A 16,057-nucleotide genomic window follows, 5' to 3' on the forward strand; every position below is an offset into this window, starting at 1 on the left:
ATTTGTAACATCAACTCTTAGAACTGTCTGCAAACCATAGTTGTTTTGTGGAAGTCTTCTCATGACAAACATCTGACTGATCAGACAGTTTACCTGTGATTACGGAGTGCTTGATTTGATACAGACTTGACAGAGTGTCAGTACTGCACTTGATCATGTCTGAATGATCATGGAAGGTAAAATAATGATCACAACTATTACATCATTTTAATTGTGCATTCCAAGCTCATCCCAGTAAAAAAAAACAAAAAAACAAACAAACAAAAAAAAAAAACAGCCCAAAGTAGCGCAATTACCATGTCCCAAATATAAAAATGTAATCAAGTTACAAAAATCTCAGAATAAATTAATAAGGTTAGTTTCAGGGTTTAGTTTTTTTACACCTGATTGGTTACCTATAGAAAGCAGACTAGAACATATTAAATAAAAAATGGTACATAAGATTATCAATAATAGAGCTCCTTCATATTTTAATGTATTTGTTTCTAGGGTAAATGAGCAACATTGTTATAAAACTAGGCAAAGTCTTATGGATATTACATTATGTCGTTTTAAAACTATGTATGGTGGTAGGTCTTTTAGATATTCAGGGGCACTTTTGTGGAATAAGTTACCTCTGGACATTAAAGGTATTTCGAATATGGTTAAGTTTTATTTTAAAAACCAAAAATTTGGTTTTTAAGTAGGTTGTTTTGTTGATGAATTTGTATTACGTACGTGGTTATTTGTGACTGTTATTTGTGACATTTTTGTAAATGTGGAATTTTATTGTAATTTTTGTATTTATAATGCAGAACCAGTGTACCTGTTACCGGGAGTGAAGTTTGTGCTTTACATCAAGGACTACAATGGAAATAAGTTTTGTTTTAAACTTTATTGTGTTATGCTTGACGAATAGAGTGTATTCACTTCTTTTTTGTCAAATAAACAAACATAAATAAATGTTGAAAACAGTTTTGCTGTTTAATATTTTGTGTAAACTGTGATGCTCTTTTTCTTACTTAAAAAAAATAAAAAATAAAGATCAATACAACTTTTATTTAAAAAAATTTATTTCCATGAAAAATTCCTTGCGGAATTTAAGTATCAATTTCTTTAAAAAATAAAATCTTACTGACCTCACACTTTTGAAAGGTAGTGTATGTTTGTTTGTGTGTACGAGCATGTACCTGAGGATTTGTCTGGTGTAACACGGCTGCGTGTAACTCTGTTGGCTCCTGCCTGCTCTGCTGAAAAGGACAAGGAAGATGAGGAGGAAGAGGATGAGGATGAAGAGGATTGCTGACTGTCTTCATCAACTTGTTCAACATTCAAATCTGGTAAAAGAAGTGAACACTTTATTTAGAATGCATATAAACTAAATCCACCATTATTATGATAATTTCCAATTCTATTCTAATGGTTGATTTTAGACAACCCCAATTTGGAAAGAAAATCCAGGTTCCCACTGGTAATTACTACATCTCCAACTCTCTTACACACCTTGAGAGGATTTCCGTGAGCGGGCCTTCGAAGACACCTGGGAAGTTTTCTTTCCTGATTTCTGTTTTCCTTTGGGGCTGCAGAAAGACGCAGGTTTAAAAAAAGGTAAAAAGAAATGAAAAATCAATGTGCAATCTGTACCATGATTTGACAATGGGTGTACATGTTTTACCTGTTGGGATAGGAGCTCTGTAATCTCTTGCTGCAACTGAGTCTCTGTTGACTCCTACGCTGATTCTGAACTGCAGATTTGTAGTCTGAGATTATGGAAATGATCTGATTCTCAAAGAACGCTGACAGACTCAGAGTCATACTGAAGATCTAAACAACAAACAATATGAGAGTCATACTACGGATCAACTGTAAGGCCTAAACTACTCTACTATTTTAACTTAGCTGCATAATGGCAGACAAAAGAAATTAGACCAAGGAAGACTGCAAATCCATATTAAAAGGACAAAAATATACAATTTTAGTTACTATATTAAAAGTACAGTTAACAGCACAACATCATTAGAAAAAAATTTCTATAAGCCATATACATTACTGTTCAAAGGTTTGGGGTCAGTAATAGTATAGTAGTAGTATTTCTTTTAAATGTTATATTGTCTATTATGCTCACCAAGGCTGCATTTATTTGATAAAAAAATACAGTAAAACAGTAATAATGTGTAATATTGTTACAACTAAAAATACATTTCTCTATCTTAATATATTTTTAAATGTAATTTTTTCCTGTGATAGCAAAGCTTAATTTTCAGCAGCTATTACTCCAGTCTTCAGTGTCACATGACCCTTCAGAAATCATTCTAATATTCTGATTTGGTGCACAAGAAATATTTCTTATTATCAATGTTTAAAACAATAGTGTTGCTTAATTTTTTGTGTGGAAACAAGTGATATATTTATTTGAAAAAAATATTTTGTAACAAAGTCCTTGCCAATTTTTATCAATTTAATGTGTTCTTGCTGAATAAAAGTATTAATTTATTTAAAAAAAAAAACTTAGTAATAAGACTTTATGCACCGTTACTTCCTGGTTTTAGATAAGCAAGCTCAGTCAGTTCCAGTCAACTGTCAAAATCAGCTGTGCTATAAGGGGAACGCCCTTTGCTCGGTTTTTCTACATAATCCATTCATAATTTGAAGAAAAGTTTTTTTTTTTTGTCTAAAAGGACCAAACATCCACATATACGGTTTCAGGAATGACAAAAGCAAGAGTAAAATAATTACACTAGTGAATCCATTAAATTGTGCCGCGAGTCATTACTATGATTGACAGTGATAACTGTAGCTATGGACGAAACAACTATCTGACAAGCCGATGACAAATAGAGCTGTGCTTTAAGTGATTTAGGGTAAATTCAGAGTAACAAAACTACAGCAGCAACAAGTCTGTGTTGCCTGAATATATTTAGCAGCTTCTACAGTTAAAGATAAAACTAAAAAAAATTTTTTTTTAATTAAATCTAAAAATATTTCAAAATATTTAATTCATTATTAATTATTACACCATTAATAATTAACTTATTTAATTTGTAGTTAACTAGTTATGTTTCTAAATAACCCTTCTAGGCTGTTGGTGTCTGTGCTTATTTATTTATTTATTAAATGACATGAGACTTTGTGACTTCCTGCACTTGCTATATTTTATACTTCAGTACAGTAAAAATACTAAAATGTGTTACAATAGTCATTTTATAATAAATCCAACAGCAAGATGTGAAAAAAAAAAACTAGGGAGTTGAAATGCAACTGAGCTAATGAGTGATCCTCTGCTGCCATCTACTGGTTGTAATTTCATGTCGTTTTCATCTTAAAGGTTTTTATTTTCCGCCAGGAGTCACATTTTTGGCACATGTTTCCATGTCATCTTCATGAATGAAAAGTGAATCTTTAAAGTGAATTTTACTGCACAACTTAACAAATCTCACTCCAGCCAGGCAACCAGATTTGGCAACCCTGTGTACATATCCAGTTATTTTCATGACTATGAAGGTAAGTTATCGATTATCAAGAAAATCATTATCATGTCGTTTATGAGACAGCATCGCTAGCTAGCTAACGTTAGCTTAAACAGTTACGATAGTGTTTAGTTGTCAGCATTTAAATGTACAATTATATGTCTAGGTACTCTCCTGGAATTACCAGGTTCAGCATATAAAATTATGTTGTTAAATGTTAAATAACATGAAACTGTATGTTAATGCCGCTATCATTATTTAAGGTGTTGCAATTATTTTGTTTCTCAGTTTCTGACAACAATGAGGCAGGAGAGGTTTCTGTGAGGGTCTCTACCTATATATACACCACAACATCAAATGACGTTTCACAGGAAGTTTACAAGCTGGCTAATCTTTCTGCGGAAGTTCTAAAGAAAGCTCCGTGCATATACTCAATTAATCCATTGTAATGTCTGTCTATCAAAGTGCTGAGTGTGTTTGTTAGAGAGCTAGAAAAATGGGTTTTGATCTTACTTGAGACTTCTTGTTGGGCGTGTAAGCCTTTGAATTACTGAAGATAAGCCGCACATCTTTGGCAAACTCCATGGGATTCTCATAGTTCCCACCCATCAGGGTCTCAGAGACTGTGCCTAAATCCATCGGAGTGTCTATAATATCACGATAATCCTGATACAGAGACGGAAAGAGAAATTAGATCGATTAGACGATTTCCAACATGGAAAACAGGAAGTGACAATGTTAAAGGGAGAGAATAGAAAATGATGGTATTTGTGAAGAAAGATTATAGAGGGAAGAATGAGGTACCGGGTATGCGAAGAGGTCGACAGGCTGGCGGAAAGGCTCTGAATCGGAGCTTGCCATCATTCTCCTCAGAAGCTCTTTGCACTGACCGTGCCATGTATTTATATCCAGGACCACACCACGCTTCACATGATTAGACCTCTGAAAAGGGTGGAAGGCGTTAGGGAAAACACACCTGGTACTGTAACACTTTAAGTAAACTTATAATAAGTAAATAATAAGTTGAATTGTCTCACCCTCTGACCAGTGGAGGTGCCAGGAGTGTCCGAGTCCACATCCACAATCTCCTACAGAGCAAACAAGAGAAAATGAATAGTTCATCTGCTTCATTCACGGGGTGTCCAATCCTGCTCCTGGAGGGCCAACGTCCTGCAGAGTTTAGCACCAAAACAGCTCCAACACAGTTGCCTGGAAGTATCTAGTGAGTCTGAATACCTTGATTAGCTGATTCAAGTAGGTTTAATTAGGGTTGGAGCTAAAGTCTGCAGGAAAGTGGCCCTTCAGGAACAGGTCTGGAACCCCTCGCTTAATACTAAAATATATACAGCAGGCTGTAGCTGGCCCAAAGCTTTGTCACAGTGGTCCTGGGTCAGCAGACCATACTTGCTCTGTACACACACACTTCTGACATAATTCACACACACAGACTTGGGACTTGGGCTCACCTCTTCCTCTTCTGCGCTGCTCAATTCGCTCTTCATCTTATTGTACAGATCCAAGATATCAGTACAGGTCTGGTCCCTGCAGACACACACACACACACACACACACACACACACACACACACACACACACACACACACACACACTAACAATGAAAATGTTCAGAATGGCCACTGAGCCCAGCAGGTAAACCAGAGGGATCGTAACTGATATGAATGTGTAAGTGACTGCATTTTCTCTGACCTGATGAAACGCAGCAGGACGCTGCTGACTGTTTTGGCTGCCTTAACGATGGGGCTCTGGGGTTTGTTAAATGTTCGAGCGTTGTGTTCAATGTAACGCACCTCCCACATAAGTGCTGAGATCCGCCTACACATACAGAGACAAGTGAGAGAACTCCAATACTTGTATTTGTGAATGCCTAGAGAAATGGGGCACTCATTTTTGTCTGATGCTGCTGTGGTCAGTGGGCTAAAGGACAGTGTGTACCTGTAGAAATGGTGCACTAATCTTGTTCTGATGGTGTCGAGGTCAGTGAGATAGGCCACAACAGTGCAGTACAGCGGATATTCCCTCAAATCTACAGGGCAGGAGAATGCCTTTGCTACATCTGTAAAACACACAAGAGTAAAATTAAGCAAGGAACATGATTTATTATTAAAAAATTAGTCATAGGTAAACAATGTAGAGGTCTACACGGAGGACCCGAGACCCGGGATCCGTACGGGTTCGGGGCTATATTTTAAATGGTCAGCCGGGTCCGGGTCGGGTCCCAATCGATTACTTCAGGTCCCGGGTCTGTTTAACATTGTGTGTAATACCAGAGTCGATCGGACTTGGAGAACACCCGGCCGTTATCAGAGTCAGTCAGCGCTGTGCGTGTGTTGTTTTGTTTTGGATTTTTGTTTGAAAGAAATTATTACTTTTATTTAGCAAGGATGCATTAAATTGCTCAAAAGTGACAGTAAAGGCCTTTTTAAAGGCAAAAGATTTCTATTTCAAATAAATGCTGTTCTTTTGTGCTTTCTGTTCATCAAAGAATCCTTATATATCGGGGTTTCTACAAAAACAAAACAATTGCTTTCAACAATAATATTAAGAAGCACAAATTCAGTACATTAGAACAATTTCTGAAGAACCATGTGACGTGTGACAAAATTCAGCTTTTTCCTGCCATTACAGGAATGAATTACATTTAAAATATTACAATAGAAAACAACATTTATTTTAAATTGAAATGGTTCACAATATTGTTCTGACTATTTTTTTATTAAATGAATGCAACAATGGTGTATTACCTATATTAACACAGTGAAGGTAATGCCAATCATTTAAAAAGCTTTATTTTATACTCACTTTTGTTTTTCATTTTCTGAATGTATGCAATTAGACACCTGAAGCACAATTCACCTAATTTGCATGTTTGTTCAGTTCATTGCTTGCAAATTATTTCATTATTACTGACTTTCGTCTATGTACATAATTACCTGAAGAAAAAATAAAATAATTTTATCCTTAAATTCATTAATAATCATTTAACATTTTCAATAAAGGCTTTCAGCAGTGAACTAGTTTTGCTGTGGTATTAAAATTGCTTTGAGAGTAATGAAATTTCATTGTACTGGTATCTTGACAACACTAATCAGCAGCTGACACCTAGAAGAAATAGAAACGTATAGTTTTAGGTGGTTTGTGTGCATTTGTCATACCGAGCGTTAGCAGCTGATCTATGGCAGTAATGACTCTCTCACACTCGTCATCTCGTGTGTGCAGCCCCCATTCGCCCTCCTGAGGGGTGTACAGCAAGGACTGAAGCTCGTCCTCTGTGACTGGGACACTGCCCCCCTCATCATCCGGAAGTGGAGCTGTAGATGGTCAATCGCACCATTAGACATGCCAGAATGTGATTGGCTGATTTAGTGTCAGATTTCAAGTGTGTCAGTACCTTCTTCAGGTATGGGCTCTATATCCCATGGACTCATCTTCTCTCTCTCTCCATTATCCCACCTGCAAAACAACATACACCAATTATTGAAAGATTTATGGCAATAATCAGCCAAAGGTAAACACTGTACTCTGGTAAAGCAATGATCAATCTATGTACCTGACAATGTAGCACTGAAAGAGGCTGTCTGGATATTCAGATTGAAACGGCTCCTGACACTCCACCGAACCAAACCACCAAGCATCATCAATGATGCTCCTGAAATGCTGACCTAAATACAGACATCCACAGCTATTATTCACTACTTATATGCCAATTTATGATCATCATAATACGTACACACATTTGCCTTTACCACCACAGCATTAATAGATTAATAATCTATGCTATGCATCCACTAATCCTACGTTTTATAGCACGTTGCTATGCAGATAATAATGTGTTATGGATGGTTGTTTACTGGCTCAAATCAAAAGAACCCACCCACAAGTCTCTTTTTTTTTTTGGTATGGCTCAGGCCCTTCTTTCAATGTAAATCTATGGGATTTTTTCACTTACTACATTATCCTCCGAGTACTGATGCCCAATCACTTAAAAAAGTGACAACACACCTTTCCTCAACAGGCCACATAATTTGAGGTATTATTTATAGCCTTAGTGCAAACAAACTTGGGTAGAGGTTTGTTCAAAGTTATCAGTGACCACAATTTATATACCACAATTTAAAGCACAAACACACCAGGCTGCCAGTTGCGTTCTTTGGCCTCATTATAAAACTGCTGTAGCACCAGAAAGTCAATGACATCAGGCATATCATGATACCTAAAGAGAGACACAGAGACAGCTATCATTTACAAACTCATATTGATAAACAAAAACTATCCTAACATGTATTTTAAATGTATTTATCAGTATTTAGTATTTATCATAATTTATTATGCTATTCCAATACCAATAGGAAATAAATAAATACATAAATAAAAATCTAACACAACGTGCTTGTGCTTTTGTGAGTATAAGCGTACATACTTCAAGCTGAAGGATTCGTTGGTCATTTTCCCTGAGGTGGGGTCCAGGAGGGCCAGTTTGAGGCAGCACAGAGTGGGCGGCCCAACTTCATATTTAATACCCACTACCTTTACAGACTCCTGATCCTAAGAGAACACACAGACAACATACTTTCATGTTCCTGTTGGTCTGGATGCAGAATGGCTCAACCACTGTGATGCAGACTGAATTATGCCTAATAACAAGTGGGAATGGTGATGAGACAGGAAATAATCCCCTTACCCTGAGGTTCAGGCGGTTCCAGGGGTGTTTCTGAGGGTTGATGCTGTAGGCTTTGGCACGACACACGGCTCGGACATATGCTTGATGACCCTGACGGAAATATATCAACTACGGAAGGACAAAGAAAGAGAAATGACTAAAGAAAGTTGTCTATGTATGATGCAAATCCTTGTTCTTACTTTTGGTCATTTAGTGTGCGTGTCTACATTTAATGAAAGGACTCACCTCATCTCCCATTTGAGGTACAAAGGGTGATCGTCTTGGAATTGTCTCCATGATCCAAGATGGGGGCAACAATTCGTCTAAATCTCCAGCAGGCACAGACTAAACACACACACACACACATTAGCATAGAAGAGAAAATATGGATGGATGGATGTTACATGGATGCTCACCCGCTGTTTAGTCTGTTTAGGTTTCTTTTTCTTTTTAGTCCATTTACTCGTTCTCTCAGCCTCTCCTTCTCCCTGCCCCGTCCCCTCCTCATCTTCAGAGCTACTGCTTCCAGCAACACGGGCCGGCCTTCTAGTTGGTCGCTTTGGAGGCTGCAGGTTGATTCCCGCATCCGCCGTCCAATCAGAATACTCGCTAGAAGAGTCACTGTAAAATATATTTAAACAGGAAAGAGAATAAACAGAAAATTCATAATTTAAAGATATAGCTGATGAAGGCCAACTTCACTCAAATAATTCTGAACGACTACTAAAAACAAATAAATATGATTAATTCAAAATGAAAAAAAAAAAACATTTACAATTGTACTTTTTAAATTTAGTAATTTGTCTTATGAATGGATATTCATTTTGGGATTTGCTGAAAATTATACTTCAAAGTGGTATAAAATGTTTTTGAAGAAATTTAGGTTACTTTCATAACCCCAGTTCTCTGATAACAGGAGTGAGGTATTTCACAATGGGAATTGCCTCGGGCGTGACCAATCCTGGAAGCACCAATTACACCACGTCTGACAGTTGACAGACCAATCACGACAGTGATGCGTGAGTCCTGCCTCCCTCATATATATTGCTGCTAACGGTCCCTACCTCATTCTCAGCATATCTCTTCTCCGTGGTCTTGGAAGGAGAGAAGTGTGGTGAGATACCTCTCTCCTGTTATCAGAGCACCGGGGTTACTAATGTAACCTAAAGTTCTCTTTCAAACATTCGTTCAGTATCTCACTATGGGATATAGACAACTCCCGTATTGCAGATATGCTGTCGGAAACAGGCATGCCAGCCAACTCAGTGATGTGTGATAACATAAAAACACAAGACCTCCGCTATTCACAGAATAGAACGGAGACATGTGAAAAACAAAAGCATCCTCTGTACAAAGTGTTCATTCATTTTAGTTTTTGGAATGAGCCAACGACAGCTCTGTAACATCCAGCCTATAAAATCTGACAAAAGCGTGTGGTGAAGCCCAGCTCGCTGCCGCACAAACGTCTTGAATTGAAGCGCCCTTTAAAAATGCCCACAACGTGGCCAAACCTCTGGTAGTATGAGCCCTCAGCCCTTCTGGAGGACTAAGACCCATGCTATTATAACCCAATATAATAGCTTCCACTACCCAGTGGCTGTTGACCTATAGTAATTCTGTCAATCCATTCATGGCATGCAGAAATTGCAGAAAGATAAAACTTAACCTTCATTATTCCCGGGATATGAGTCGCCCATAATGAATTAAAATGCTTCATGCCCCACACCATGAGTTTTCGTGATAGACTGTAAAGCTGAGAAGAACGTGTGCGATTTATAAATGCCACCACTGTTGTGTTGTCCGATATAACCAAAACGTGGTCATTCCATAGGAACTGCATAAAATGTTTCAATGTTTGAAACACTGTTAACAGTTCCAGGACGTTTATGTGTGCGTTCTGTAGCGAGATGGGCCATTTCCCTTTTGCTATTCTGCCCAACCTGTGAGCGACGCATCCATCGTTACTACTTTTCTTAGAGAAATTGCTCCCAGCAGAGTCCCTGATTTGAGAAAAGCGCAATCTCTCCAGTGACTGAGAGCGCGCATGCAAAGTGATGATATTATCACTTTGTGGTTGAGGTGGCGCTTCGGACATAAGCACTGAGCCACTACCCAGTACTGAAACTTTCTCATTCGCAACAGTCCCAGTGGGATGACAGACACTGCCAAGGCCATCAGCCCTAGAAGACGCAAACATAGTCTGAATGGGACTTTTTCCCCCTCTTTGGAAAAGGGAAAGACAACCACTATTTGCCCTGATGCACTCCTCTGATAGAAATGCTTGATACAGGTCTGAGTTCAGCCTGAGACCCAGGTAAATTATTTATTGCGTGGGCACTAAGCAGCAGACACTAGCAGATTCATATCTATCTCCCCCTGCACTATAATGGAGCACATAGGAGGAGATTGTCCAAATAAGCTGACACTCTGAGATCCGCTATTCTCAGCGGTGTTAGTGTCGTTTCAACACATTTGCTGAATACCCTTGGGGCTCAGCCCAAACGGAACCGTCCAAAATTTGCAGGCTGTGCTCTGATAAACTTGAAGAATTTTCTGTGTGCCGGGTAGATACTTATGTGAAAGTAAGCGTCCTTCAGATCTACTCATGTAAACCAGTCTCCAGGAAGAATAACACTGTAACTGTATAATGCTTTTATTGTGGGCATTTTGAATTTATAATTTCTGAGGTGTTTGTTGAGGTTCCGCAAATCCAGAATGAGACGTAGACCACCCCCTCATTTGGGAATGACAGAGTACCAGGAGTAAAAGCCGTGCTGGCTGCCCACCTGTGGCATAACCCGAATTGCTCTTTTGCTCAATAAAGAGGTTATTTCTTCCTCTAAAATCTGAGCTAAGTCCCCTTTTCTGCTGTTAACATTAACACACTGTTGAAGAGTGGAGGTTTTACAGCAAACTGCAGACGATTAACCCCGATTTATTGTGGATAAAACCCAAGGGTGTACTGCACGTGTGCGCCATCTCTCCATGTGAGCAGCGGACCGCTGCAGCTCTCGCTCACTGATGGCACGGTGGAGCTGGGGGTTGCAGCTCTGATTTGGAAGTTTTGGTGTGTATTTTTGTTTTTATTTTCACACACATCGTTGCCCTTGGCAGGTTGCACAGGGAACATTTTTATTTCTTTTATACGAGAAAACTTGTGAAACTCTCGTCCTCTCTCTTGCATAACCCCACGGGTGGAGAGGGGAGAAACAACTGGTGGGGCACTGGATGAACTGGTGCCCACGATCCTACAAGAGAACTTCCTTCCTTTTAATATTTTGCTTGAATCACACCCCAACGCTTTTTTTGTTTGTTTGGGGGGGAACAAGCCTCCTGTGCTGTGCAGACGGGTGCTACAGAGACTCTGTGAGTGCTGTAGCCCCTCTTCGGATTCGAAAACCACAGGTTAGGTCGCCCTCCCGACGCATGGGTTGGTGGGGCCGAGCAGTAGGCATCCTGGGAAGGCAAGTTTCAAAATCTTCCTTATCCTTCTTGCATAAATCACACTGCTGATGCATATTTGTCGCTGCAGCCCCAAAAAGGGCTTTTGGCTCCACTGGGGCATCAAGGAATTCTGCCTTCTCCCTCTCTGACAAGCCCGTCACACCTAACCACAGGGCTCTTCACCCACAAAGGCCAAGCCCCAACTCCTCCATATTGTGAACATCCAGCCTAGAGAAACCTTTAACAGGTAGTAGCAGTTTAGCAGCTGCTCTCCTACACATTTAAATGAGGCCCAGTTCCCCTGGAATGAGGGAGGGGGACTCACCCATAGCACTGTCAGGCCTAGAAGAAAGATTAGGAGGGAGGATAGCATCCTCTTCGTCTTCCTCCAAATCTTCCTCTAAAAGACGAGCAATCGCCGCCTCATCTTCCTCCTCCTCTTTGTCCCCCGGCAAAGGGTCTGATTCAAAGAGGGGAGGAAGTTCAGAAGAAATCTCATCCATTAACTTTCCCCAGCTGAGGAGCAACCTCGTCCATCTCCGCGGGAGGCACAGAAAGTCTCGGATCCCCTTTAGTCATGGCCGTGACTTGTACTCGCCACTCTAAAACCCTTAAGGAGAACTGAGAGCAGTGCGGGCAGCACTCGGGATTAGTGAGTGCAGCCTGTGCGTCTAACTCCCAAACACGCTATGCACAGAGGGTGAGAGCCTATAGATGAAATCATAGACACACATGCACACGAGCGAGAGGGGTCTTTTCTCTTTCACTGTGCCATAGGGTGGGCTCGCGGTTGCCATAATAGAGATGCGAACATCGGGTGTACAGATCCGTCACACCACTTAACGTGAGGGAATAATTTAGAGAAAAGAGCAGTAACTGCTCGAGAAAGAAAGTAAGAACCCGAGTTGATGCTCTGGTCCCCACTACAAAAGATATAGAGACAGCAGAAAGAAAATATTCACTTTAACTGTGAATATTTTCCCAAAGAAGCAGTCGCATACGGCGACATACCTAAAATAGTGGCTCGTCCTTGAACAGTTTAGTGGCCACCCTTCACGAGGATCTACTAAGGATGGCTTCCAAATAGGATCTTCACGGGAAAGAGAATGAGAATGAGGTAGGGACCGTTAGCAGCGATATATATGAGGGATGCGGGACTCGAGAGTGAGTAAATAATGACAATTTAAATTTTTGGATGAACTATCCCTTTAATGACAAGTGGCAGTATATCATCTAATATACTGTGCATCTGTTTCTCTTAACTGTTTACTTTTACTTTGTCAAAAACACACAAGGTTTACATATAAACACAGTTGGTTATGTTTAGGCAAGGCAAGTTTATTTATATAGCACATTTCATACACAATGGTAATTCAAAGTGCTTTACATAAAAGAAAAGAAACAAATTATCACAACAATAAAACAAGTCATTTAAAAACTTTGAAAATGATAAAAAAAAATTGATTTAAGAGGTTTAAAATTAATTTAAAACGGTTAAGAATAGAAAACGATTATACATAAAATATAGTGCAATCAGTTCGGACATCGCACAGTGCTCATTCAATAAATGCACAGCTAAACAGATGAGTTTTGAGTCTGCATTTAAAATGTGACTAATGTTTTAGCACATCTGATCTCTTCTGGAAGCTGATTCCAACTGCGGGCGGCATAATAACTAAAAGCAGACTCCCGTTGTTTTGTGTGAACCCTTGGTATTTCTAACTGACTCGATCCTAATGATCTGAGTGGTCTGTTAGGTTTATATTCAGTGAACATATCTGCTATGTATTTAGGTCCTAGGCCATTGAGTGATTTATAAACGAGTAAAAGTACTTTAAAATCAATCCTAAATATAACTGGAAGCCAGTGTAAGGACCTGAGGACTGGTGTAATATGCTCAGATTTTCTGGTTCTAGTCAGAATTCTGGCAGCAGCGTTCTGGATGAGCTGCAGCTGTCTAATGGTCTTCTTGGGAAGGCCGGTGAGGAGACCATTACAATAGTCCACCCTGCTGGTGATAAAGGCATGAATAAGTTTCTCCAAGTCTTGACTGGAAACAAAACATCTAATTCTTGCAATGTTTTTGAGATGATAGTATGCTGATTTAGTTACTGCTTTGACATGACTACTGAAACTAAGGTCTGTCTCCAGAATCACACCAAGATTCCTGACTTGATTTTTAGTTGTCAAACCCCTAGAGTCAAGGTATTTAAACAGTGTCGGGATTAAAAACAACCCAAATTGGGGTATTTTTAACCCATTTTTTTATTTATTTTTAAGTGTAGTGTGCAAAAAGGAGCATGTCACTACATGGCCTCTTAATGTTCTCTATGGCAGGGTAAGATAGGGTAAAAAAAAATATATTTGTTTCAAGAACCGCAATCCTTTGTAGAAGTTTGCAGTAGTTCATGCAGCAAGTAGATTCAACAGGAGGCATTTTCTTTCTCTTCTGTTTGAATGTGGGCAGCTGTGTTTTCCCTTCTCCGGAATGTAAGCTGCTGGCAGTGGGAGGCAAAAGTCTTCTTTTTCGTGGTATTATTCCAGTCCCAGAGAGTTTTTAGTTTTAGTGTTTGTGCCAAAAATATGTTGTTTGAGCACTGTGCTGATCTGCTGAAGTAAAAATCTTAGAAAAATCAAAGAAAAGTACAGAAATAGGGAGCAAAGCGCAGAGCAGTAAGCAAGAACGTCCGAACGGTAGCAAAGCCGGAAGCTCAGCATAAGCTAATAGTCTTAGCGCAATCAGATGCAAAAGATAACTAAGTCCATTAATCAGGCGCTGTTTGACAGGCTTTTTTAGTGTGCGCGTGCTTCAAGTGTATGCATTCAGAAAAGGCGCATGACAGAACAGCATGTGAATTAAATGTTTAACAGCCAGTCTTTAAACCACATACAAATAATGTACTTTTGTGATCGTGAATAAGTGCAGTGTCCCATGAGTGTAACTCTACCAATGAGTTAACATTTGATGTGAATGTATGCGGCGTTGTACAGGATATTGAGACGGCGGCGCCAGTACTGCAACTGATAGAATGTGCGCTGTAGCACGATACTACGATATTTCTTCAAAAGCAGATCGTAGAGACATTTTAATCATCCACAATCAAAAATCGTCATATCGCACACTCCTGGATAGATGTGGTTTAATTGGTGCTTCCAGTACTGGTTACACCCGAGGTGATTCCCATAGTGAGACACCAAATAAAAGTTTGAAAGAGAACTTTTAAATTCTTTTTTTTTTTTAAATGAGCATGCCCAATATCTATAATTTAATGTCTAATATTGGTCTAAATAGAATTCTTGTTTTTATACCCATGTAATTTCATATGGAGTCAAGACTACCAGCTTAATTTAAGTTGCAAAACAATTAAAGCTTTATTTGAACTTTAAGCTAGTATTAGACCAAAATCAGAACGCTTTACCTGCATTATTGATATTTTTTATGTTGTGAAGTATTGTGATTGGAGACTGAACCTGGAGCTACTGTCATTCTCCCACTGAGCTTCACCATCAGATGACACATCACTGTTCTCATTCTGTTCCTCCTCCTGCTGGGTGCACACATTCAGAAACATCATTTAATATTTAATTTAGCATTTCAAAACAAGCAAAAATATATAGTTAAAAATAATAATTCACTAAATGCATATCTTTACAGCCTGAAAGAGATGTGCAGGGTTTGAGGCTGAACACACACACACACACACCCACACACCCACACTACATTCTTACCTCTGCTTCACTGTCGGACTCTGCCACACTTTCCTCGTTATGAGTGTACGAAAGCACACTTGTGCTGCGTCTCCTTTCTTGAGTTGAGCGGGTCTGATACGTGTGTCTCCTCTGCTGAGGTTTTCGCTGAGGCCTCCGTAACATGCGAACACTGTCACCCACTGGCTCACTCTGCAGATAAAGAGGGAGAAAGTGAGGTTCAGTTTTTTCAGTGGTCTGATTCTCACTTCATCTTTATGTGTCTGCAAATATGTGTAAAAAAAAACTCACTCCTGTTGTGGGTGCTGATTTTTTCTTCGTTTCAACTTTGTAGAAAGACCGCTCCACCTCTCCTTTAGCACGCCTACTGTCCTCCATCACCCTAAATATGCACAAATACATCAACACGGACAGTTTAGTGTAGTTAAAGGAAACAATGGACACTTAAAAGGGGAATTCTAGTTTAAATATCTGGTGGTTAAATATCTGGCTGGTACACAAAAGGTTAAAACATTGCCACTGTGTTCACCATTGGTCATATATATTTTTAAAAAATACACAAGCTTAAATACTTTAGACAAGTGTTTCTCAACCAGGGACAAGTTAAAACCAAAACCTGGATACCTTATGGTAGTCTAATTTTAAGTCTAATTTATAGACTTGGAAAAGTCATGTTAATCAATAAAATCTTATAACTCCATGGGCAGTTTGATAATGAATATTTTTCTAGCAATGCCAAGATTAAAAAAATGTATATGTATATATATATACATATATATAT

General features: G+C 39.1%; 1 protein-coding gene across 3 annotated transcripts in view; it reads right to left on the reverse strand.

The window, feature by feature from the left end:
• LOC107680390 (bromodomain and WD repeat-containing protein 3-like) overlaps nt 1-16,057 on the reverse strand; it is a 37,075-nt gene that overhangs the window by 9,184 nt on the left and 11,834 nt on the right. For 2 of the 3 annotated variants that reach the window (XM_016476267.1, XM_016476266.1), the window contains exons 20-39: nt 15,568-15,658; nt 15,298-15,468; nt 15,040-15,116; nt 8,541-8,745; nt 8,371-8,469; nt 8,146-8,253; nt 7,885-8,009; nt 7,595-7,677; nt 7,015-7,126; nt 6,856-6,917; nt 6,620-6,775; nt 5,400-5,520; nt 5,154-5,279; nt 4,913-4,988; nt 4,484-4,534; nt 4,251-4,388; nt 3,960-4,112; nt 1,655-1,803; nt 1,483-1,559; nt 1,170-1,316 (exon numbers count right to left, since the gene is read on the reverse strand). In XM_016476267.1, the coding sequence (XP_016331753.1) occupies nt 1,170-1,316; nt 1,483-1,559; nt 1,655-1,803; nt 3,960-4,112; nt 4,251-4,388; nt 4,484-4,534; nt 4,913-4,988; nt 5,154-5,279; nt 5,400-5,520; nt 6,620-6,775; nt 6,856-6,917; nt 7,015-7,126; nt 7,595-7,677; nt 7,885-8,009; nt 8,146-8,253; nt 8,371-8,469; nt 8,541-8,745; nt 15,040-15,116; nt 15,298-15,468; nt 15,568-15,658 (2,327 nt within the window). The remainder of the gene's footprint in view (nt 1-1,169; nt 1,317-1,482; nt 1,560-1,654; nt 1,804-3,959; nt 4,113-4,250; nt 4,389-4,483; nt 4,535-4,912; nt 4,989-5,153; nt 5,280-5,399; nt 5,521-6,619; nt 6,776-6,855; nt 6,918-7,014; nt 7,127-7,594; nt 7,678-7,884; nt 8,010-8,145; nt 8,254-8,370; nt 8,470-8,540; nt 8,746-15,039; nt 15,117-15,297; nt 15,469-15,567; nt 15,659-16,057) is intronic. The other variant, XM_016476268.1, reaches the window with a different exon arrangement.

Source organism: Sinocyclocheilus anshuiensis, unplaced genomic scaffold (genome assembly GCF_001515605.1).
Source record: "Sinocyclocheilus anshuiensis isolate Anshui unplaced genomic scaffold, SAMN03320099.WGS_v1.1 scaffold1262, whole genome shotgun sequence".
NCBI classification, from domain to species: Eukaryota; Metazoa; Chordata; class Actinopteri; order Cypriniformes; family Cyprinidae; genus Sinocyclocheilus; species Sinocyclocheilus anshuiensis.